This window comes from Hyla sarda, chromosome 3 (assembly GCF_029499605.1).
Source record: "Hyla sarda isolate aHylSar1 chromosome 3, aHylSar1.hap1, whole genome shotgun sequence".
Classification (NCBI taxonomy): domain Eukaryota; kingdom Metazoa; phylum Chordata; class Amphibia; order Anura; family Hylidae; genus Hyla; species Hyla sarda.
This window is the reverse complement of record NC_079191.1, coordinates 248,601,182-248,626,865: the sequence shown is the minus strand read 5'-3', so window position 1 is coordinate 248,626,865 and position 25,684 is coordinate 248,601,182. Positions and strand designations below refer to the sequence as shown.

Here is a 25,684-nt window from a genome sequence, read left to right as displayed (position 1 = left end):
TAATCCTTCCAGTACTTATCAGCTGTTGTATGATCCACAGGAAGTTCTTTTCTTTTTTAATTTACTTTTCTGTCTGACCACAGTGCTCTCTGCTGACACCTCTGTCCATGTCAGGAACTGTCCAGAGCAGGATAGGTTTTCTATGGGGATTTGCTCCTACTCTGGACAGTTCCAAAAATGGACAGAGGTGTCAGCAGAGAGGAGTGTTGGCAGACAGAAATTAAATTTAAAAAGAAAAGAACTTCCTGTGGATCAACAGCAGCTGATAAGTACTGGAAGGATTAAGATTTTTTTTAATAGAAGTAATTTACAAATCTGTTTAAATTTTCTGGCACCAGTTGATTTAAAAAAAATGTTTTCCAGTGGAGTACCCCTTTAAGGTAAGCCTTGACAGAAGATTGCAGAAGGCAACAAGCCCAACAAACTGTCATAGGTGTAATGGGCAATTGTCTACATACATTTGGCAATAAAATGCATATAGAGGGATTACATGTATAACCGTATTTCAAATTTTCGGAACTAAAGTGCTTTTATATGCTGTAAAAACAATTAGTATCACACCATGTTGGACATGCAATTTTAAGAATCCTGGACAGATGCTGTCGTGTATAATCATGCATGCATAGACCGATATGTACTTACGTAGCTGTTAATAAATAATTCTGGCACTCTATTTATTAGCAGCGGGTTTTTCATTTTATACTCAGCAATGTGACAAATGAAATCTTACTCCCTGCCAGTACTTATCAGTCATTTCTTTTGCTCTGCTGATTCTTTAAGATTTGTGTATATTATGGTTAGAGGTTTTGAGGGGGGAAAAATTAAAGCAAACTAGATTAATTTACATATTCAATATAATGCAGATACAAGGGCAAAGTAAAAGATATAAAGTAAACTTTCATGGTTTATTGTTATTTTCAAATAGTTTTACTTGAATTCTCCTTGTGGATTTTGTTATATATATTCTTATTATTTTAAATGATAGCTTTCTGAGTTTCAAATTATAAATTTTTTTGCATTTAAAAAAAAAGTAAATAAACAGATTAGCTTATTGCTTAAAGTAACAAATGGAATCCGTAAACATATGTCAAAATGCCTATATTTTGCAATCAAGGTAATGGCAGATACAGGAACATTTCAATTCCATTTGCTTTTCCCTTTAAAATATAGAGCTCCATGATGTCATAAACATTAGGCAGTGAAGGCTGCGGGGACATTTTCCAATACCTATCATACTCGTTCTAAAGATTATTCCTAGTTGTAGAAGGCAGTAATCCAAAACATGTGCACTCTTTATGTAAAGTCTGTGAGACTAAAGAAGTTAGCCAGGTGCTGTTGTTGGCTATCTTTATCAGTCCATAGATGTTGAGTGGAACCTTTCAGCATTGTGTGGTATGTCTCTGGTTCACATTCAAAATGGGGACCTGTTACCCCAATTTTAGAAATTGGATGGGTACAAGCAGTCAGACTTCCACCGACCTAGTAGTTGACCTCTCCAATGGATAGACAATAATGTTTTATTACTAGTATACTGCTTTAAACATGAAAAAGTAAGGAACAGTAAAGTGGGGAGGGAGGAATCATTTGGGCCCTTAGATGTTACCATTAGTAGTTTACGCTATATTTAAAGGGGTACTCCCGTGGAATTTTTTTTAAATCAACTGGTGCCAGAAAGTTAAACCGATTTGTAAATTACTTCTATTAAAAAATCTTAATCCTTCCAGTACTTTTTAGGGGCTATATACTACAGAGAAAATGCTTTACTTTTTAGATTTCTCTGATGTCACGACCACAGTGCTCTCTGCTGACCTCTGCTGTCCATTTTAGGAACTGTCCAGAGCAGCATATGTTTGCTATGGGGATTTTCTCCTGCTCTGCACAGTTCCTAAAATGGACAGCAGAGGTCAGCAGAGAGCACTGTGGTCAGGAGATCAGAGAAATCTAAAAAGTAAAGCATTTCCTCTATAGTATATAGCAAAAAAGTTTTCCACGGGAGTACCCCTTTAAGAGTTTATTGTATCTCACATTAATCATTTTCTATATCTCTATTGATTCACAGGTCATATATGCCTTAAATACTAGGAATGATGAGCATGAATCAGGAGTACAAGCCATTAAAGAAGCACATGAAGAAGAAATTCAGCAAATCCTTGCTGAAACCAGGGAAAAGATATTACAATATAAAAATAAAGTGTCAGAGGAAACTGAGCTGAAAAGAAAAATCCAAGCACTTGAAGAATCAATAGAAGAACATAAAAAAATTAAACATCAGGCACTTACTGAATTTGAAGTTTACAAACATCGAGTAGAAGATATGCAACTTTGTGCAGAGGCGCAACATGTGCAGAGAGTTGTTACTATGTCTCGAGAGGTAGAAGAAATAAGGAAGAGATTTGAGGAGAGGATACGAAGTTTTATGCAACTTCAGGTACAGTTTGAGAAGGACAAACGTGCTGCTCTTGAAGAATTGAGAGCAAGTCATAGGTTAGAAATTCAAGAGCTCCTGAAAGTCCAACACAGTCAAAATGCTACTTTAAACAAGGGCCAGGAAACACTTGAGGAAATGCATCGATCACAAGTGGAGGAACTCAATAAGAAGATGGAGGACCTACGTCTGGAAAGGAAAAAGTTGGTAGAAGATTATGAAGGGAAATTGAGTAAAGCTCAAGCTTTCTATGAACATGAGTTGGAAGCTTTAAAAAGGTCTCAGCAATTTACTGCTGAGAGCTTGCATGTCTGCAAGCAGAAGGAAGCAGAGCTAAAAAGAGAATTTCAAACCCAAGAAGCTATCTTACTGAAGAACCTTGGGATCCTTAAAACTGAATTTCAGGTTGTACAGGAAGAAGCAGGAACTCTCAAAGAAAAGTGCCAAAAACTGCAAGCTTCTCTTTCTACAGCAGAGAACAATGTTCAGGTAAGAAATGCACTGGTGGTACTAGTAGCTGTTTAGGTTCTAGTTGTTTAGCTCTCTATACTTAGTATTATAAAAATTCTACAGCAAAAGTAAACACTAAACTGAAACATCAGCATCATAACAACATGCTGCTTAACATTATTATTTCTCTATAGCTGAATGCAAAGGAAATCTGTCAGCTGTAAATCATGCTCAGAGCTCAAGTGTCAAAGAGGCTGCACCAAGCCTCCTCCCTGCCTGGATTGATTGACAAACAGGGCTCATCTTCCAGCAAGTTGTGCATGGAGGAGGCTCAGCACAGCCTCTTTGACTCTGAGCTCTGAGTATTTTCTTTTATCAGATAGTTTTTATTATACATTTTCATTTTACAACAAAGAAAGCATTAACAATCCCCCCTTTCCCTTTATAGTTCAAAATAATATAATACAAAAAAGTCTAGAAGAATTAGACAGCACTATCAGGTATAAAATATGACTCTCAACATATCCCACATGTAAGAGTAATACATCTACAATTGTTGCTGTTATTTTATATATGGGCTGCATAGTAACAGGAGAAAAGTTGTCATCTCAGATATGTACAGGAGCCATCAGCAACCAATATGCCTAACCGTGTTAATGTAAAATTCTTTAACAAAAATGCTGCAGCCAGATTTTAGCTTAAATGGGCACTGTCAGATAAACAAAAACTTTTTATATGTTGGACATCTTGGCAAACCATTAACCTTTCAAATATACTTTAACCTCTTTAGGACATAGGATGTTCTCTAACGTCCCCGCTACCTGGGCTTTAATGCCCAAGGACGTTAGAGAACATCCTGTTGTATTTCCGGTCTCTGCCGCGCGCCGGGCAGCGATCGGAACGGCATGTCTGCTGAAATCTTTCAGCAGGCATGCCGTGCAAATGCCGAGGGGGGTTCTGGGACCCCCACATGTCGGCGATCGCCGGAGATCGCTTGCGAAATCACGCAAGCGATCTTCAGCGATTCGGGTCACTTGTGACCCGATGACCTGGAAATAAATGGTGATCGGCGGTGTACAATTCACCGCCAATCACCTACCATTGCTGGGGAGCGGTGACAATACTGTCACCGCCCCAGCAATGCTTCTATTGGCTGGCGATCGTCCAGCCAATAGCAGAGCGGCAGAGGAGGGGTTAACGGCTCCTTCCCGCGACTGGACCCTCTATTTTTGTTCAGTCAGCGGGTGCAGCAGGGAGAAGAAGCCGTGGATCCCCCCTCGGAGCTCCGGAGCCCCCTCAGGAGCCTTAGAATAGGGTGAGATCATTTTAGGGACAGGTAGGAGTTTAAATAGTTAAAAAGTGAAATAAAAGTCAAAAAAAGTAAAAAAAAAAGTACCCCCCCTGACCCCCTAATAGGTTCCCCAGGGTCCTATTAGGGTCTGATCCCTTACCCAGGGTCCTATTAGGGGTTCAGGGAGCTGCGTTTGCCACCCCTTTTTTTTTTTGGCCGCAGCTTTTTTTTTTTTTTTCTAATACTGTTCTACACTTTTAACACCAAGCACCACACAGTACATACTTCCCTCCCCCCCCCCACCGTAGAAAAAAGGCGATGGCCCGCCGGGCATTTTCGGTAGCGGAGGCTTGCGCCTTTTTAGCCTCCGACTCCGAATCTGCCAGTGAGGACGATGAAGATCCAACATTTTTGTGTTCTTCATCATCCTCCTCATCATCTAGCAGTGATGATGAGTCCCCTGTACGGCGGCGGAGACGCCGCCAGGCGAGGCCACCCACCCCCCATGAGAGTGACCCAGTGGCCGACACTAGTACGGGTGGCAATGCCGCTCGTAATAGGAGTCCGGCCCCCCAGACATGTGCACCGGAGCCCCCTTCCGATGACCCTGTCTGGAGCCCCCCAGAGGGTTATCAGCCACGGATTCCTGAGTTTGTTGGCGACTCAGGAATCCGAATTGACCATGCTGGCTTCACTGATCTGGACTTTTTAAAGTTTTTTTTCAGTGACAGCCTGGTCAATCTAATGGTGGAGCAAACGAACTTGTATGCCCAGCAGTTCATTGCCCACCACCCCAATTCCTTTTTGGCCAGGCCCAATGAATGGCGCGCCATTGATGCAGCGGAAATGAGGACATTTTGGGGCCTCATGCTGCATATGGGCCTGGTCAAAAAACCAAGTGCTCGTCATTACTGGAGCGGGGACGTCCTCTACCAGACCACACTTTACAGTATGGCGATGACACGGAACCGGTATGAGGCCATTCGGAAATGCCTGCATTATGCAGATAATGCGGCATGTCCGCCCCAAGGTGATCCCGCCCATGACCGGCTTTACAAAGTGAGGCCGGTCATCGATCACTTTGGGGCCAAATTTTTGGAGGCCTACGTACCGCTCAGGGACCTCTCGGTAGATGAGTCTCTCATCAGTTTTAAGGGGAGACTCATCTTCCGCCAGTATATTCCCTCGAAGCGGGCGCGGTATGACGTGAAGCTCTATAAACTTTGCGAGAGTACCTCCGGGTACATTCTCAAGTTTAGAGTGTATGAGGAACGAGATTCCCATATTGAACCCCCAGATTGTTCCCCCACTCTGGGTGTTAGCGGGAAAATCGTTTGGGACCTTATGTACCCATTGCTGGATAAGGGTTTCCACGTGTACGTGGACAACTTTTATACCAGCATCCCTCTGTTCAAATCCCTTTCCGCCAGATCCACGTCCGCTTGTGGGACCGTGCGGAAGAACCAGAGAGGCCTCCCTCTAAATTTTGTTAAGATGCCTATCCCCAAGGGTGAGTCCCGTGCACTGACCCATGATAACCTGTTGTTGGTGAAGTATAAGGATAAGAGGGATGTCCTTATACTCACCACTATTCATGGGAACGGCAGCACCCCTGTCCCTGTGCGAGGTACCGTGGGACTGGTCCTCAAGCACGATTGTATTCTGGACTACAATCGGTATATGGGGGGAGTTGATCTCTCAGATCAAGTCCTCAAGCCATATAATGCCATGCGTAAAACACGGGCATGGTACAAAAAAGTTGCGGTCTACTTGGTACAGGTTGCCATGTACAACGCTTTTGTACTATCCCAGTACGCTGGCAACACAGGGACATTCCTCCAGTACCAATAAGAAGTCCTAAGGTTCCTGATCTTTGCTGAGCGGGAAAGATCAGGGCGGATTTTCCAAGGGTCTGAAGTTATAGGTGCCAGGATCGTCCCAGGCCAACACTTTCCAGGTGAGGTTCCCCCCCCCCCAGTGGAAAGAAGGACGATCCCAGAAAAAATGCAGAGTGTGTTACAGGAAGGGGAGATGGAGGGACACCACCATTCAGTGTGACACTTGCCCAGATAATAAGCAGCATAGGCTGCTTCAGGGAGTATCACACTTCCATGGAGCCCTAAATATTCCCTTTTCAGTTTAATTTTCCATAATTTGACCAATGTACCAAGTCCAGAGTACATTCCAAAATTTTACCCCCATAAATCACTAAATTGCCCCAAAAAACCTGGAAAAAAAAAACCTGATAAGACCTCTAGGGGTGCTTTTTCAAAAATGGGTCATAGGTCACTGAGTCACTATCATCGGGGACTTTTTATGTTGCCTCAAATGCGCAGCGCTCTCTCTCCACCGCGCATTTGAGGCAACAGGTTAGGGACGGCCACACACATCACATTCCCAGAATGATGATTCAGAGCATAGGGTTTGGGGCGGGCATATTTTTTTTAGTTTTGGCTATGCTCTGGGTCATCATTCTGGGAACACATCCTATTTTATTATATTATTTTCTGGCCCACTGTACCCCAGTTATGGCCCGTTGTCCCCCATAGTGTTCCCCTATTTTAGGGGGGTCCCACATCCTGGCTGCTATAATAAGCTCAAGGCCCCTGACTGACCTCCCACTCCAAGACCTGGTGTGCACCCGCGGAGCGAAAATCATCAAAAATTAAGGTATGTCCTTATTCCAAAGAAATGTATTTACAAATTTTGGGGGGGATTTTCTGCTATTAACCCTTGTAAAAATGGAAAATTTGGGGGGAAACACATTTTAGTGAAAAAAAATAAAAAATGTTTTACATATGCAAAAGTTGTGAAACCCCTGTGGGGTATTAAGGCTCACTTTACCCCTTGTTACATTCCTCAAGGGGTCTAGTTTCCAAAATGGTATGACATGTGGGGGGTATTTTGCTGTCCTGGCACCATAGGGGCTTCCTAAATGCGACATGTCCCCCCCATTTCAGCAAAGTTTGCAAATGTGACTCCTTCTCTTCTGAGCATTGTGGCGCTCCAGCAGTGCACTTGACGTCCACTTATGGGGTACCTCCATACTCAGAAGAGATGGGGTTACAGATTTTGGGGGGTCTTTTCTACTATTAACCCTTGCAAAATGGGAAATTTGTGGGGAAACCCACATTTTAGTGAAAAAATAATAATTTTTTTTTACATATGCAAAAGTCGTGAAATCCCTGTGGGGTATTAAGGTTCACTTTACCCCTTGTTACGTTCCCAAAGGGGTCTAGTTTCCAAAATATAATGCCATGTGTTTTTGTTTTTTTGCTGTCCTGGCACCATAGGGGCTTCCTAAATGCGGCATGCCCCCAGAGCAAAATTTGCTTCCAAAAAGCCAAATGTGACCACTCCTCTTCTGAGACCTGTAGTGCGCCAGCAGAGCACTTTTCACCCCCTAATGGGGTGTTTTCTGAATCGGGAGAAATTGGGCTTCAAATTTTATGGGGTATTTTCTGCTTTAATCCTTTGTAAAAATGTAAAATTTTTGCAAAAACAAGCATTTTCGGTAAAAAAAATTTTTTTTTACATATGCAAAAGTTGTGAAACCCCTGTGGGGTATTAAGGTTCACTTTACCCCTTGTTACATTCCCCAAGGGGTCTAGTTTCAAAAATATAATGCCATGTGTTTTTTTTTTTTGCTGTCCTTGCACCATAGGGGCTTCCTAAATGCGGCATGCCCCCAGAGCAAAATTTGCTTCCAAAAAGCCAAATGTGACTACTCCTCTTCTGAGACCTGTAGTGCGCCAGCAGAGCACTTTTCACCCCCTAATGGGGTGTTTTCTGAATCGGGAGAAATTGGGCTTCAAATTTTATGGGGTATTTTCTGCTTTAATCCTTTGTAAAAATGTAAAATTTTTGCAAAAACAAGCATTTTCGGTAATTTTTTTTTTTTTCATATGCAAAAGTCGTGAAACCCCTGTGGGGTATTAAGGTTCACTTTACCCCTTGTTACGTTCCCCAAGGGGTCTAGTTTCCAAAATATAATGCCATGTGTTTTTTTTTTTTTGCTGTCCTGGCACCATAGGGGCTTCCTAAATGCGGCATGCCCCCAGAGCAAAATTTGCTTCCAAAAAGCCAAATGTGACTACTCCTCTTCTGAGACCTGTAGTGCGCCAGCAGAGCACTTTTCACCCCCTAATGGGGTGTTTTCTGAATCGGGAGAAATTGGGCTTCAAATTTTATGGAATATTTTCTGCTTTAATCCTTTGTAAAAATGTAAAATTTTTGCAAAAACAAGCATTTTCAGTAAAAAAATTTTTTTTTTTACGTATGCAAAAGTTGTGAAACCCCTGTGGGGTATTAAGGTTCACTTTACCCCTTGTTACATTCCCCAATGGGTCTAGTTTCAAAAATATAATGCCATGTTGTTGTTTTTTTTGCTGTCCTAGCACCATAGGGGCTTCCTAAATGCGGCATGCCCCCAGAGCAAAATTTGCTTCCAAAAAGCCAAATGTGACTACTCCTCTTCTGAGACCTGTAGTGCGCCAGCAGAGCACTTTTCACCCCCTAATGGGTTGTTTTCTGAATCGGGAGAAATTGGGCTTCAAATTTTATGGGGTATTTTCTGCTTTAATCCTTTGTAAAAATGTAAAATTTTTGCAAAAACAAGCATTTTCGGTAATTTTTTTTTTTTCATATGCAAAAGTCGTGAAACCCCTGTGGGGTATTAAGGTTCACTTTACCCCTTGTTACGTTCCCCAAGGGGTCTAGTTTCCAAAATATAATGCCATGTGTTTTTTTTTTTTTTGCTGTCCTGGCACCATAGGGGCTTCCTAAATGCGGCATGCCCCCAGAGCAAAATTTGCTACCAAAAAGCCAAATGTGACTACTCCTCTTCTGAGACCTGTAGTGCGCCAGCAGAGCACTTTTTACCCCCATATGGGGTGTTTTCTGAATCGTGAGAAATTGGGCTTCAAATTTTGGGGGGTATTTTCTGCTTTAACCCTTTGTAAAAATGTAATGTGTTTTTTTTTTTTTTTTTTTTGCTGTCCTAGCACCCTAGGGGCTTCCTAAAGGTGACATGCCCCCCAAAAACCATTTCAGAAAAATATTCTCTCCAAAATCCCCTTGTCGCTCCTTCCCTTCTGAGCCCTCTACTGCGCCCGCTGAACAATTTACATAGACATATGAGGTATGTGCATACTCGAGAGAAATTGGGCTACAAATACCAGTAAAAATTTTCTCCTTTTACCCCTTGCAAAAATTCAAAAATTGAGTCTACAAGAAAATGCGAGTGTAAAAAATTAAGATTTTTAATTTTCTCCTTCACTTTGCTGCTATTCCTGTGAAACAACTAAAGGGTTAAAACACTTACTGAATGTCATTTTGAATACTTTAGGGGGTGTAGTTTTTATAATGGGGTCATTTGTGGGGTATTTCTAATATGAAGACCCTTCAAATCCACTTCAAAACTGAACTGGTCACTGAATAAAAGTGAGTTTGAAAACTTTGTGAAAAATGTGAAAATTGCTGCTGAACTTTGAAGCCCTCTGGTGTCTTCCAAAAGTAAAAACTCATCAATTTTATGATGCAAACATAAAGTAGACATATTGTATATGTGATCCAAAAAATTTTTTATTTTGAATATCCATTTTCCTTACAAGCAGAGAGCTTCAAAGTTAGAAAAATGCAAAATTTTCATTTTTTTCATAAAATTTGGGGATTTTTCACCATGAAAGGATGCAAGTTGCCACAAAATTTTACCTCTATGTTAAAGTAGAATATGTCACGAAAAAACTATCTCGGAATCAGAATGATAAGTAAAAGCATTCCAGAGTTATTAATGTTTAAAGTGACAGTGGTCAGAATTGCAAAAAACGCTCCGGTCCTAAGGTGTAAAATGGCCCGGTCCTTAAGGGGTTAATAAGAAAACATTTTTTTTTTTTTATAGAAATCATTGCTTATAAAATCATGGCTTTGTCCAAGCTGAAGCACAGGCATGGACAAAGTCCATTAAGTGAGGATGGGCTAGCACTCCACTGTGCTCTCTCCTGTCTGATAGTACTCCTCTGTGTTCTCTCCTGTCTGATAGTACTCCTCTGTGCTCTCTCCTGTCTGATAGGACTCCTCTGTGTTCTCTCCTGTCTGATAGTACTCCTCTGTGCTCTCTCCTGTCTGATAGGACTCCTCTGTGCTCTCTCCTGTCTGATAGGACTCCTCTGTGGTCTCTCTCCTGTCTGATAGTACTCCTCTGTGCTCTCTCCTGTCTGATAGGTCTCCTCTGTGCTCTCTCCTGTCTGATAGGACTCCTCTGTGCTCTCTCCTGTCTGATAGGACTCCTCTGTGGTCTCTCTCCTGTCTGATAGTACTCCTCTGTGGTCTCTCTCCTGTCTGATAGGACTCCTCTGTGCTCTCTCCTGTCTGATAGGTCTCCTCTGTGCGCTCTCCTGTCTGATAGGACTCCTCTGTGGTCTCTCTCCTGTCTGATAGTACTCCTCTGTGGTCTCTCTCCTGTCTGATAGTACTCCTCTGTGCTCTCTCCTGTCTGATAGGACTCCTCTGTGCTCTCTCCTGTCTGATAGGACTCCTCTGTGCTCTCTCCTGTCTGATAGGACTCCTCTGTGGTCTCTCTCCTGTCTGATAGGACTCCTCTGTGCTCTCTCCTGTCTGATAGGTCTCCTCTGTGCTCTCTCCTGTCTGATAGGACTCCTCTGTGGTCTCTCTCCTGTGTGATAGTACTCCTTTGTGCTCTCTCCTGTCTGATAGGACTCCTCTGTGGTCTCTCTCCTGTCCGATACGACTCCTCTGTGTTCTCTTCTGTCTGATAGTATTCCTCTGTGCTCTCTCCTTTCTGATAGGACTCCTCTGTGGTCTCTCGTGTCCTATCAGACAGAGTGCTACCCCCCACCCTCACTTACTGGACTTTGTCCATGCCATTTGGCCAGCTTGGACAAAGCCATGATTTTATAAGCTATGATTTCTATAAAAAGGAAATACAATTTTCTTATGAAGTATATTAGAAAGGTTAATGTTTTGCCAGGATGTACAACATATAAAAAGTTTTTGAATCCAACAGTGCCCATTTAAGACAGTGGGCAATTCCATCATATAAATCTCTATTGACTTTCAGCTAACATATGGTCACAGCATTTATTCACAAAAAAATAGAACAAACAAAAAAAAAAGAACAAACAAAAAAAATCTGCTGTGCAGCAGTTAAGGCATTTTTGGGACGTTTTTGCAAAAAAAAAAAAATACTAGTGGAAACCTTATACTGGTTTATTAAAGAGCTGCAACAGTTCAACAGTCCCCCTTTATAAAGCATTGGTACGGCCTCACCTGGAATATGCTGTTCAGTTTTGGTCGCCTGTACATAAAAGGGACACTGTGGAGCTGGAAAGGGTGCAGAGACGCGCGACTAAACTAATATGGGGCATGGAACATCTTAGCTATGAGGAGCGATTAAAGAAGTTACAATTGTTTAGTCTTGAGAAGAGACGTTTAAGGGGGGATATGATAAATGTATATAAGTATATTAATGGCCCATGCAAAAAATATGGAGAAAAACTGTTCCAGGTTAACCCCCCCCCCCAAAAGAACGAGGGGGCACTCCCTCCGTCTGGAGAAGAAAAAGTTTAGTCTCAAGGGGCGACACGCCTTCTTTACCATAAGAACTGTGAACTTATGGAACAGTCTACCTCAGGAACTGGTCACAGCAGGAAAAATTAACAGCTTTAATGCAGGATTAGATACATTCTTGGAACAAAATAACATTAATGCTTATGAAGAAATATAAAATCCCATCCTTTCCCTTCAATTCCCTGGTTGAACTTGATGGACATATGTCTTTTTTCGACCGTACTAACTATGTAACTATGTAAAACCCTGCTGATCGGTTCAGAATGTTGAACATTTCTTTTGTTACTGGTGCTTTCTTTTTGTTTGTTTGTTTTTAAATACATTATAAAGATTCCAAAAGAGGGACAAAATGTCCAATGTCTTCTAAAAAGCTTTTTGGTTCTGATAATTTTTATAGTAAGGGTGCGTTCACATGCTCGTAACTAGCAGTGGCGTTTCCAATGTGGAAAAACAGCTGCGGGATACACTACCATTCATTTCAACTGATCCGCTGGCAGTCTTCAAATCTGCCACTATTGTGGACTGCCCGAAGACCCATACATGTGAATTTTAGCAAAAACCCACTGCTAGTTTTGGCCATGCGAACTTACCCTAAAATAAATATTTCCCACTTCTCAGATATGTTCAGTTCTAAGTAAAAGGAAATAAAAATAAAAGGCAATTCAAATGTACACATGTACAATCAATAAAGATTTGAAATATGGGATCAATGAATATGGAATCAAAAAGATTGCAGAAATGGGACAAAATGAGAAGTTCCCTAAAAGGCCCCATTCACATGGAGCGGACTTCAGTGGAAAAATTCTGCTTAGAAATTTCCTTGCAAGCAGATTTTCAATGGGAGACGTTCCATTGTCTCTCTCCTGTCATTTTTATTTGTTTTTACTTAAAACTGAACAAGAGAAGTGAGCAAGGAAAATACCAAATTTCTAAAATACCAAATTTCTAAAACCAGAATTTCTTCACCAGAAACATCTGGCATGAAAATTCAAGGTCCATTCTCTGCATAAAGAATTGACATGTTAATTATTTCTGTGGAATACACTCGGAAATGCATTGCCGTCTAAGGAGACAGCACATTTCCGAGCGGTCCTAGCACCGATGAGTTGGCGCCTGCTGCCAATGGAACGTCCGGCTGGAATTTTGCAAAAATTCTATCATGTGAATGGGGTCATAAGGTTTCAGGAAAGTTTTATTTGTCACCTTTGCTTTGGATTTTTTTATTTGCAAATTGGTATTTTCCTTGCTCACTTCTCTTGTTCAGTTTTAAGTAAAAACAAATAAAAATGAAAACAGTTACACTCTGCTGTGCAAATAAAAAAGGGATGTTTTTGCATTCCAATGTATGATAATTTAATATAGGCACTGTAAAGATATATTGTGTTTCTCCGGGCATATTGATTTATTCGGTTTGCTTAAATGTAGTGAAAATACAGAGCATCAAGCTGGTATTGGAGAGAGCTTATGGAAGTACATTCAGCGACAGGCTTGATAAATGCTTGCTTCGAGTACATGTTTGTTTCTAGGTTGATATATTAAATCACTGCAACCTTATGATGGAGTTTGCCATTTATTGCTGTAGGATTGGACAGATCCTCCGTCACGACTGCATTCTGTCATATATTTCATATATTTTGTATGTTCCCTTAGGTCCTTCAAAAACAGCTGGAAAATGTGAAGCAGGAGGAGATGTCCTTACTTAGCAAACAGAAAGACATGGAAAGTGAGCTAGCAGCTGCTCGGGAACGTCTACAGCAGCAGGCTACAGAGCTTGTGCTAAAAGCCAGTGGGTGTTCATATTTGACCAGTGTTTACAATGTAGTATACCAAATCGAACATATATTACCAAATGCACATATTTGGCCAGTGTTTACTGTCTAATACATCCTACAGTTGTAATACTTATTTAACTAGATATTTAGGTTTATGTTTTGGTAGTAAGATCTCATAATGACTAGTAATAGTTCTGGCAATAGGTAACACAAGCATAGATAAGCCACTTGTCTTATCTGCTGACTTTATCGGAAATTACCAACACCATTCTTACCAGAATAATATAAAAATTCTACATATGTGTCTGAACCATTAGCCAGGTGTGTAGTGCGGCTGACACTGATTATAACGATACGTCTGTCTGTGAGTTTGTGTATATGAGTGTTTCTGTTTGTCAGTTTGTGTATGTGTGATTGTGTGTGTATTTGACTGTGTATGTGCTGCTGGCCTGAACTGTAAGGAACCAAACACACATCACGGTGCCAAAACAAGGAAGTTGCACTGAGCATGCCACAGGACAGATAAGATAAAGGGGCAGTTGGGAATAACCTTTTATTATAAGGAATCTGTCATCAGTGTCACCCCCAATAACCTGTTGGTACAGGCAGTTAGTGTGGGAGACACTGATGATAATAATACTTACCTACCCCTGATCCATGGTCCCATTCGTCCCATTATCTTCCTTATTCCGGCAGCAGGCTTTGTGCACTTCAGAAGCACACTGATGTTACTTCTCCGCTAGGCCCTGCTGCTAGCAGGTTTGGGGCATTAGCAGCGGTGCATACACACACTCACAGAGAGACACATACTTCACGTCAATTACCTTACTAGTTTTTATCTTGCTCGCACTGCTTACTCTCAATGTTGAGGAGTTTTTTCATCACATGAGCAAAGGTCCTTCGCTCACTATATGCATGGGCTGTTCTGGAGTGCCCACCTCCCTCCAGGACAGCCCATGCATATAGTGAGAGAAGGACCTTTGCTCATGTGATGAAAAAACTCCTGTTTATGTAAACACACAGATAAGGTGACTGGCTCCTGCAATCTCCCAGCCTGACACTATATGCAGAGAGAGTAAATAACGTCACCACCAGCCCAACCACTGACTGACAAAAGCCCATATATTTGAAAGGATGCAAGAAAGGGATTTACAACTATTTGCCGAAATATGTATTTTGACATGTACCAGAAAGTTAAATAGGATCTTTGACATGGGAATTCCCCTTTAACACCTACATGTTATGATTTAGTGTTGACCACTGCATTTGTTTACACCCATCTATTGGCATTAGTCATTAGAAGGTGTAAAAATATAATCCTGAAGATAGGCCATTGGTTTTTAAAAGTGAGAGTGAGAGAATCTACCTAGTGTTTGGGGCCTCACATAATAGATGAGTCAGGAGAACAGCATTCTACGGCTATGTGTGAAATCCTGCTTTGATTGTCCGCAGCAGAGTCCCGAGTTACCCAGGGAAATTTTGATGTTTCCCGTACGGAAATTCCGTTTTCTGTGTCTGCAGAAAGAATGAACCAGTTCACTCTGTCTGAAGACATTGCACGGAATGCATAGCTTTCTATAAGACGGTGCATTCCTGTGCGGTCCTAGCACCGGCATATTATGCCGGTGTCCGCAGTCTGCAGAATGGCCGCACAGCGATTTTTTTCGTGCAGACATTCTGTAGTGTTAACATAGCCTAATGCTCTTCAATACCACAGATTGCTGAAAAGTTAGTTTAACCCCTTAAGGACACAGGGCGTATATTTACCTCTCTACAGGAATTTAAAAAGGGAAGCTGTCAGTCATTGCTGTCAGTAAATCCTGAATAAAGGCATGCATAACTGGTGCCCCCACCCCTCAGACTGGAAAATAGTCACAGCTGGTGGTGATTGAACTTACTTTTTTGCTGTCTCTGGCATTGCAGAGAGATGGGAAGAACAGTGTTGGAACGCTGTTCTTCTGACCTGTCAGGTCCCAGAGCAGGTAGGCCCCATGGGGATCTTACAGATTATCTTATATCCTCAAGATAGTAAATATGTTACAGTAGTAACACTGCCAAATAGACTTTTTTTTTTCTAATCTCAAATAACTGGTGTAACCTCCACTAATAGAGTTTATGTCATTTACAGGTCACATTGGGATGCTACAAGCTACTCAAATGACACAGGAAGCTACCATACAAGACCTGGAATCTGAAAAGGCTAGGATAAAGGAAAAAATATCCAGACTAGAAGAAGAGCGTGCTATACTGCAAAGTAAAAATCAAAATCTTGATGAACGCCAAAGGCAGCAAATACTTGCACTGGAAAAGGTAAGAACTACATGTGTTTCATGGTAATAAACTGCAGGCCCTGTTAGTTACAGCTGTCTAACTTATAATGGATGAACATGTTATTTCAAGTCATCACTATGCTGGAATATGGTAATTGATGCTTGTCTGTTTCATTCATTCAACGTTATGATATGTCTTGATAGTAATCTGAATACTGGATATGAAAAATGTTAGCAGTGGGAACATATAGTGTATAATTTTTTTGTGTTGTATGTACGCAATGTGCTTTTCAAGTAATGTCATAAATGGGTACTTCTAGATCAAGTGTCATGAAAGGGGGGCAGGGAACAGAGGGTAAGTGAGCCCTAACTGTCCCTACAACTGCTGTCCCTTCCCATTGCCCATCTGCCCTAAACGACGGATCGACAACCACGAGGACAGTCCCTATACTGTGCTAAAGTGCATGGGCGTAAATACAAACAAAACAGACCAAACTGTACATGTTGGGAAACAAGTCAGGAACATAACAGGAATACTACAAAGCTACAAACAGATATGCCAGGCAGGATATAGCATACAAACAGTTCAAGAACCAGGATCAAGATTAACAGCATATATGATAATATGAAGAAGTCTTTATATGAGGATAAGTATATAGCAGACAAAACCAGGAGATGCAGGGGATGAACAGGTTAACTGAATGTCAGAACACTAAACGGGTCAGGAAATCAAGAGCACTGTTCACACTGGACTCCGAACAAGGAACACACTAGACACCCCATTCCAATCATGGAGGTACATCAATGCTAAAGCCAAATAGGCTCCTAGCTAGTGGGCACACTCCACAGCGTTAGAAGGATACTAGCCTAGGAGGAAACAAAAATCCAAAATACAAGCAACATTCTGCATGGAATTATTGCCCGTTAACTTTAACAGGATTCCGCACTGTCATTTACACAGCAGAATTTCCGCATGCAGAATTCCGCTGCTGAAATTCTCCACTTTCCACGGTCCAGAAAATTTAAGTCTGGTCTTATATTTTTCCGGACTTTGGCTGCAGAATCCCATACTCACATTTATACGGAATTCACATAGAAGGCATGCAGATTCCGCTCAGAATCCGCACGAACTATCACGGTTTAGTTTAATAAAATCTATCTTTTTTTCCACAGTCGCCTAAAGACCCCACAGCCACGGGTACTACTACTCGACTCCTTTCCATGATGGGAGTAGTATTTCCTCTTGCTGCAGGAGTCTGCGTGCGGCTGTGGAGACTACTTTAGCACTGGTACTATTACTCCCATCATGGAACAGAGTCTGTTCCATGTTGGGGGGAGCAGTACAGTGGCTGAGGGATTGATCACATCGGGTCTTATTTCTGAATAAACTCATAAACCTGGGGAGCGGGCAGCAAATCACATTCATAACTTCAAATTCAAATACCCCGCCGGGAGCCCTGAATGGCCGACACCAAGTGGCCATTCAAGGCTCCCGACTGGGTTTTTAAAATGTTACAGTGCGGATGATGGTTTTTCATATAGATGGCCGGGGCGGGGATTGCAGCGCAATGCCACCTGCTCCCCCAGCAGAAGCTGTCTCTCTCACAGTGGACGTTTGTGTCCAGACCAAACTCCTAAATAAAGACAGCAGACTAGACCCCAGATTTAATCACACCCTACACTTGATTATTAATTGGCACTGTCAGATCCAAAAACTTTTTATATATTGTTACTGATAAAAATTAAAGACCTTTTGTAATATGGATGTTAATTTTTTTTAATTTATATTTAATAAAGAAAATGGCCCCTTAAAAATCACACCACTAGGGGTCCCCATACCTACTGAGACACCTAACATATCCTGCAGCAGCATCAGCTTGTCCATGAGTCATGGACAAGAGATGGCTGATGGACAAGGCTGCATGAGCAGACAAACCAATCACCTCCCACCACCACTCACACTGTGAGATAATGAAAAGAGGAATTTTTATAATAAATATGGGTGATAGAGGCATTAAAATTAGTCAGGTCCAAGTTACCTCAGACTCCAGACATCTGAAGGGGACATGTCCTTCTGTCTCCCTCACTGTGGATGACTCATCTGCTCTAAATCTGGGAGCAGCCTGGCAGTCTGCAAATCACTGCACAGTAGTTTTTATGCATACATTTTCTATCTGTTCCTAGTAAAGATGAATGCTAATCAACATAGCTACCATTATGTGTGTCATTCAGCTTTCAGAGACTCCTGAATGTCTGATCAGCTTCTTTGTCTTTCAGGAGTCAGAGAAAGCTATGGCTGTTCAACCATGCTGGGAGTTATAGTTTTGCATTGCAATAGCTGGAGCTGCAGTGTTTGTATAGCACTGTGTTAGAACAATGTTGCCTTTAGCTGTTGCAAAACTACAACTCCCAGCATGACCACACATCCTTTGTAGTTTTGCAAGAGCTGGAGGCACACAGCTGGAAAATACACATCTCCAAAACAGAGTTTTACAAAGATTGTATTCCCAGCTGTTGCATAACTACAACTACCATCATGGGAGTTGTAGTTTAGGAACACCTGGAAGCTGTAGTGGTGCAATGGTGATCCAGTATGCTGCAAAATACAGAGTAGTCAATCTGCATAAAGATAGATGACCCCCTAGTGGCGGCTATTTTCATTTTTGATTTTTTAGTAAAATTTACTTTTTTAAATAAATGTATATTTTAAAAAGTAATCTCATCAGTAGTACTACAAAATACAAAAAGTGTTTCATAAATGACAGTGCCTCTTTAAATTAGTTCAGAATCCACACCAGGCCCCTAAATTAATTCAGACCCCAGACCAGACAGGTAAATAAATTCAGACACCTACATCAATGCAAACCCCAACCAGACCCCTAAATGAATTTAGACCCAAGACCAGACAGGTAAATAAATTCAGACACCTACATCTATGCAAACCCCAACCAGACAACTTAAAGGGGTTATTCAGGAAAAAACTTTTTTTTATATATCAACTGGCTCCAGAAAGTCAAACAGATTTCTAAATTACTTCTATTAAAAAATCTTCATCCTTTCAGTACTTATGAGCTTCTGAAGTTGAATTGTTCTTTTCTGTCCAAGTGCTCTCTGATGACACGTGTCTCGGGAACCGCTCAGTTTAGAAGAGAATCCCCATAGCAAACCTATTCTACTCTGTGCAGTTCCCGAGACAAGCAGAGATGTCAGCAGAGAGCACTGTTGCGAGACAGAAAACAACAACTCAACTTCAGCAGCTGATAATTATTGAAAGGATTAAGATTTTTTATAGAAGTCATTTACAAATCTATTTAACTTTCTGGAGCCAGTTGATATAAGAAAAAAAGTTTTTCCTGGAATATCCCTTTAATGAATCTAGGCACAAGACTAGACCATTAAATGAGTTCAGAGACCTGCATGAAACACTGCTAAAAGAAAAAAAGCCTGTGTGCAACAACCGCACCCACATTTCGCTGCATAACATTTGATGTTGTGCACTGATATATTGTGAAGCTGCTCTAATTATATCATCATCTATCACTTTCCTCTACTTGACTAGTAATGTGTTGTAAGATGTTTTGGTCTATGTAAATGCAATACCATTGCCCATTACTTAGCTTCTTAGAGATGCCATTGAATTATTAATATTGTTCTTTTTACAGAACTAAACACAGTAAACTATGTGTAGTGTTGATGGGGTTCTGCATAATTAGATCACCCCTTCCAATATAATCCAATACACTGAAGCCATACTGATTTAGGCTGGTTTTACACATCAAGCTTTAGGTTTTTATTGCTGTTTTAATGGTGTTTAAAAAAATTATTTGTTTTCTATTTGGTGATCAAATCGGTTGCCATCTAAGGACTAGCTGGCTTGTCCTGAGATTGCAATCGTTGTATGGAGATGGCAACCGTTGTATGGCGTGGGTTCCCGACTCAAGCCTGCACCAAACCGGCTGGCCCCCAGCTGATACCGGCTGGCCCCCAGCTGGGGACCGACATTAATAGCCGGCAAGCAGCGATCGCCACGGCCAGCTATTAACCCTTTAGATCGCCGCTGTCAAAGTTGACAATGGCATCTAAAGGGACATTTAAAGTATCCCTGGCTGTCCAGTGGGGTGGATCGCCCCCCCCCCCCCCCAGCAGCGTGATTGCGGGGGGGCGATCCACTGCTGAGGTAGCCGGAGGGCTTACCTCACGTCCTGTGCTGGCTGCTGCGCTGTGAGATAAAACCTGGCAGAACCAGACTTTATAAATCTAGCGCAGAGCACACAGATCAATGTGGTTCTATGAAACCACATTGATCTGTATGAGGAATCGAATGATTCCTCGGGACTAAAAGTGTAAAAAAAAAATTTTATGAAAAGTTAAAAAAAACACCCATTAACCCCTTCCTTATTAAAAGTTTAAATCACCCCCCTTTTCCCAAATCCCATATATAAAATATGTAACCATAATAAAAACAAACATATGGGGTATCGCCACGTGCGTAAATGTCCAAATTATAAAAATATATCATTAATCAAACCGCACGGTCAATTGAGTTCACGCAACAAATTTCCAAAGTCCAAAATAGTGTATTTTTGGTCACTTTTTATATCCTGAAAATATGAATAAAAAGCAAAACTACAATACTACTACAAAGTAGAATTGGTGGTGCAAAAAAATAAGCCATCATTTGGATTTTTAGGTGGCAATTTGAAAGGCTTATGATTTTTAAAAGGTAAGCAGGAAAAACGAAAGTGGAAAAACGCTCTGTCCTTAAGGGGTTAAAGTTCATATTGAAATGTAATTTCCATAAATGTTTAAGGCATGGGAAAAAAATTTGCAAAAAATAATAACAGAAAAACGTTCAGCTATTCTGAATGGAGAGAGAGTCCTGTAGCAGGGAGCATGGACAATAGACGCCAAGTCATATCCTTGGTTATTCAGCAATCCAGAAATGAAATTCAAGGGCTCCAGCTCAACAAAAAATAGTAGTTAAAAAATTCAAATTTTTATTGCTTTAAAATCCAAGAAGGACAAAGACAAACATGATGTGCTCTGGTGAGTTAAAAACTCACATCCACCAACACTTTCCAACAATAATTTTCTTAGTCATGGCATGAGACTCTCTGCATGGTTTTTATATACTGAGGTGTTCACCCTCATACAAACATAGCTCCACCTGCTACAGTGGGGTGGGGTCCTCGTTTTTGTAGTTCATACTCAATAAAGTTGTACAATTTTTGTACATATTTGTGCTGTCAGTTTTTGTAGGATATACATTAATTTAATCACCATTAAGATGTACATCAAAAAAATGTGTTTGTTCAACCCCCCCCCCCCATTCTAAAGTAAACTTCAAATTAAGATTGTTATTATTAATGTGCTCTAGGAATATGGAGGCCTCCTCCCTAGATTTTGACCATACTAGGAGGAGATCATCTATGTAGTGGCCATTTCAATGTATAGCATTGGCATGTGGATTAGTGGCCGCACATAGATGACTATCCTCCCAATATGACATATAAAGATTTGCCAGGCTGGGTGAAAATTTGGAAGCCATAGGACATCCAGTTACTTGTACATAATAATCGCAATCAAAACGGAAAAAAATATATTTTTCAATAGAAAACTCAATGCATCTAGCAAAAAATTACATAATGTTGCATCATAATTACTGTATTTTTTAAGATGATATTCTATAGCCAAAATTGCTTTCTCATGAGGGATGCAAGAGTACAACATAGTGACATCACATGACAACCAGAACAAATACATTTTTTTGATGTACCGTACATCTTAATGGTGATTAAATGAATGTGAGTGTGTTCACACAAGTCTTTTTCGTAAACCTACTTCTGGTAACAGTATTTTATGTGCAGCTAGTTGTAATCCGCGCCATGTCACTCGTAATCTTCCAGTAGGAGAGTACATTAGAGCCAAATGTGCTTCATCAGATGATAAGTCCTTTTTTGATGCATGTCATGATATTGACACAAGATTGATCAGCAGGGATTACTCTCGCTCTTTTCTGGTGAGGGCAAAGAGAATAGCATCTCAAAAAAGTCGCATGTAGTTGCTAACCGATAACAATAATAACGCGAGGTCTGCACAGGTTCATAAAAAGGTTACTTTTTCCACGCCATACAGTACTAATTTTTCTCAAATCAAATCAATTGTTATGAAGCATTTACCTGTGCTTTATGAGGATGATACTCTAAATAATATTCTCCATAATAGTGTGAAAATAGTTGCAACAAGAGGTCGGTCTATTCGCAATCAATTGTCACCTAGTGACTTTTTCAGTAATGTTAAACACAATACGTGGTTACATGTTAAGGGATGTTTCAAATATGCCAGGAGCAGATGCAATTGGTGTGGTTTTATTTCTAAGTCTACTCAATTCTCAACGAAAAATACTGGTAGTAAATTTCCCATTAAGTCTTTTATAAACTGTGATTCCACACACATTGTATATTTAGTCATGTGTAAGAGTTGCAATGTTCAATATGTAGACTGTACTACGAGAAAATTTAAAAGACGCATCTATGAGCATTTTTATTGTTCAGACGGTGCATCTTTTATATCACGATCTATGTCTGGGCTGTCTAAACACATAACTGAAATACATCAAGGCGATGTATCCACATAGGAAGTCTGTGGTATTGAACATATATACCCACCTCATCAAGGTGGAGACTGGTCTTGAATTTTGTTGAAAAGAGAAGCTTACTGGATATTAGTACTCGACACAAGATATCCACGGGGTATGAAGTACAGAAACAGTCTAGCCTATATTTATTGATGTTTTCATTGAAGTTATTTTCAAGAGACGCATCTGTGGATATTGACATTGTTCAGATGGTGCGTTTTTTGGGTCATGGTCTATATTGGAATTGATCAAACACATAGTTATATTATACCCATGTGATTCATTTACAGTGGGTATAATTATACATTATTGTTCGAAACGCATCGGTGGATGTGGGTTTTTAACTCACCAGAGCACATCATGTTTGTCTTTGTCCTTCTTGTATTTTAAAGCAATATGGTATAAAAATTAGAATTTTTTAACTACTATTTTTATGGAGCTGGAGCCCTTGAATTATGTGTCTGGATATGGGGAAAAAATTTTTTTGTTTCCCAGTTTTTTTGTTAGTTTTTTCTAGAAAAAAAAATGGAAATTTTCATTATTTTTTTTGAACATGGAGTGGCGTAGTTTAACAAATTGAAAATCATTTAAGTGCTGGAATTTAGTATCACAATTTTACCTAAAAGGAGGAAAAGAAAAAACTACCGTATTCATTTTTCAGCCAGACTTAGAAAATAGGCAAACATTATCAACTACTGTTATGCCAATATGATGGAGCCCAACCACCACCAAACTAAACTGAAACCTTTTCCTGCAGTGCCCCTAGAGACAGAAATGCATATTGCTCTTTTTAAAAAATTGCATTCCCAGTGTTTGAATTGTTCCAGGATTTGCTTGTCTTCAGGTTAGAACTTGCAAAGATTCTTAGATGAAGGTCTAAATGTTATATACATGTTATAAACATGTTATTTATCATAATAAAAGAACATATTCCATACTTTTTTTTTCTCCAGAAAAAAAGGCTTTTGGAAAAAAAATGTAGGAAAAACCCGTTTTATTTCCAAATGTTTCAAGTTTTTTTCCAGGCCTACCCATTTCTATATTGGGTATGGCATTTTTTCTTCTCTATGGCTCAGAAAATGTGTTACATATTGAAAAACAATGACATTTTTTTAAATGCACTTTTTTTTATTTATTTTAAAATATCAGAAACTGTGTGACTGTCAGAACCATCTAAATTTCTCATGTGTATATATATACCTGTGGGGTATATCCAAACTGTAATTTACAGCTTACATATAAAACCAAAACATATTACATCTAAACAAGTTAAACCCCTTTGCAACCTATGACAGTTCTCACCTGTCATGGAGCTGCTTAGGGTGTATGGACCAGGATCCTGACACAATCCTGCTCCATACCGGGCTACCCGCAGCTGATTTCAGTAGCTTGGAGTCACCGATAATAGCCACCATGCAGTGATCACAGCTGGCGGCTATTAACCATTTTGATCCAGCTGTCAGTGACATTTAAATGCAGTTAAAAGTATTGTTGGTGGTGCAGAAGGTCGGATCTGTTGTCCCGGCAACCCGAACATTTATCAGAGCCTCCATGGCTGGCTATTTGCTCCTATTGATAGAGGCTGTCTGTTGCAGGCACTGCATTGATCTGTATGAGCCATCTAATGATTTTCTTTTTTTTAGGGGTACCCCAGTGGAAAACAGAAAGTTATAGAGATTTGTAAAATACTTCTATATATGAATCTTAATCCTTCCAGTACTTATCAGCTGCTATATACTACAGAGGAAGTTGTCTGACCACAGTGCTCTCTGCTGACAGCTCTGTCTGTGTCAGGAACTGTCCATAGTAAAAGCAAATCCCCATAGATAACCTCTGCTCTGGACAATTCCTGAAATGGACAGAGGTGTCAACAGAGAGCACTGTGGTAAGACTGGAAAGAACTATACAACTTCCTCTGGGGCATACAGAAGCTGATAAATACTGGAAGGATTAAGATTTTAAAATAGAAGTAATTTACAAATCTGTCTAACTTTTTGACACCAGTTGATTTAAAAAAAAAAAATTCCACCAGAGTACCCCTTTAACCTCAAATGGAACAGTGAGGGAAGACACAACTGGTCCTTCAAAACATATGCCTTATATTGGCATGTAAATGAAAAAAATAAGATTTATGGCTACTGAAATGCACGGACCCTTCCTAAAGGGATTTCAATGACAAGGAAATTGACAGAAATTAATAAATAGAAAAAGAATGATGTTCTAAATGCTTGATTTTCTAACAAATAATGCAAGGTTGGAGTCAAATGTGGTGGATTTACCATTTGATTTGCATAGGTAAAATCCACATTGGATGACACAGTACATATGGTTGAGATTTTACAAATGTTACAATCTGGGTAAATTTTCTGCATAAAAACTTACCCAGTGGATGTCAGCTTCTGTTTTCACTGCAGATTTCACCCCTTGCAGTGTAAGGCTATGTTCACATGGCATAATTTCTGCACAGAATTCCATGCAGAAATACTGGCGTGTGAACATAGCCTAACAGGAGTAAAGTCCGCAGTAAGGCCATGGTCCCATGGGCGAAAATGTGCAGAATGTCAGCTGGAAATATGGGTGGACATTCCGCACACTTACTCATTTAATTCAGCGGAATACGCAGAAACATTGAACAGGTTCAATGCTTCTACAGACACCCGAATCAAGATTTCTGCAGCAAAAACAATGGGACTTCCGCCGTGTGAACATAGCCTAACTATGCAACAAAAATCCACAGCAAATTCTTAAAGGGGTACTCTGCCAGAAAACATCTTATCCAAAGGATAGTGGATAAGATGTCTGATCACAGGGGACCCCCCGCGATCTCCGAGCCTGCAGCGGCTTGGAGCTTCGGTGTTTGTGATGTCACGCCATGCCCCCTCCATTCATGTCTATGGGAGGGGGTGTGACAGCTAGGATGCAACTGGACCATTGCAATGAAGACTTTAACTCCTTGGGGATGGAGGGCATACCTATACGCCCTCAGCCCACTCCCTTTCATAGCGGGTCGGGCCGGCCTCTAACAACGGCCAGGACCCGTGGCTAATAGCACACGGCACTGATCGCGGTGTCGCGTGCTATTAACCCTTTAGACGTGGCGTTCAAAGTCTAAAGTGAAAGTAAAGCACTTCTGGTTAGCTCAGGGGGCTGTTCGGGATCGCCGCGATGAAATCGCGGCATCCTGAACAGCTGTAAAGATAGCAGGAGGGTCCTTACCTTCCTCCATGCTGTCTGATTGCCGAATGACTGCTC

At 40.7% G+C, this 25,684-nt stretch overlaps 1 protein-coding gene across 6 annotated transcripts in view; it reads left to right on the top strand.

The window, feature by feature from the left end:
- Positions 1-25,684, top strand: part of FAM184A (family with sequence similarity 184 member A) — a 282,305-nt gene that overhangs the window by 147,407 nt on the left and 109,214 nt on the right. For all 6 annotated transcript variants that reach the window (XM_056566444.1, XM_056566439.1, XM_056566442.1 and 3 more), the window contains 3 exons: positions 2,060-2,914; positions 13,404-13,539; positions 15,654-15,835. In XM_056566444.1, the coding sequence (XP_056422419.1) occupies positions 2,060-2,914; positions 13,404-13,539; positions 15,654-15,835 (1,173 nt within the window). The remainder of the gene's footprint in view (positions 1-2,059; positions 2,915-13,403; positions 13,540-15,653; positions 15,836-25,684) is intronic.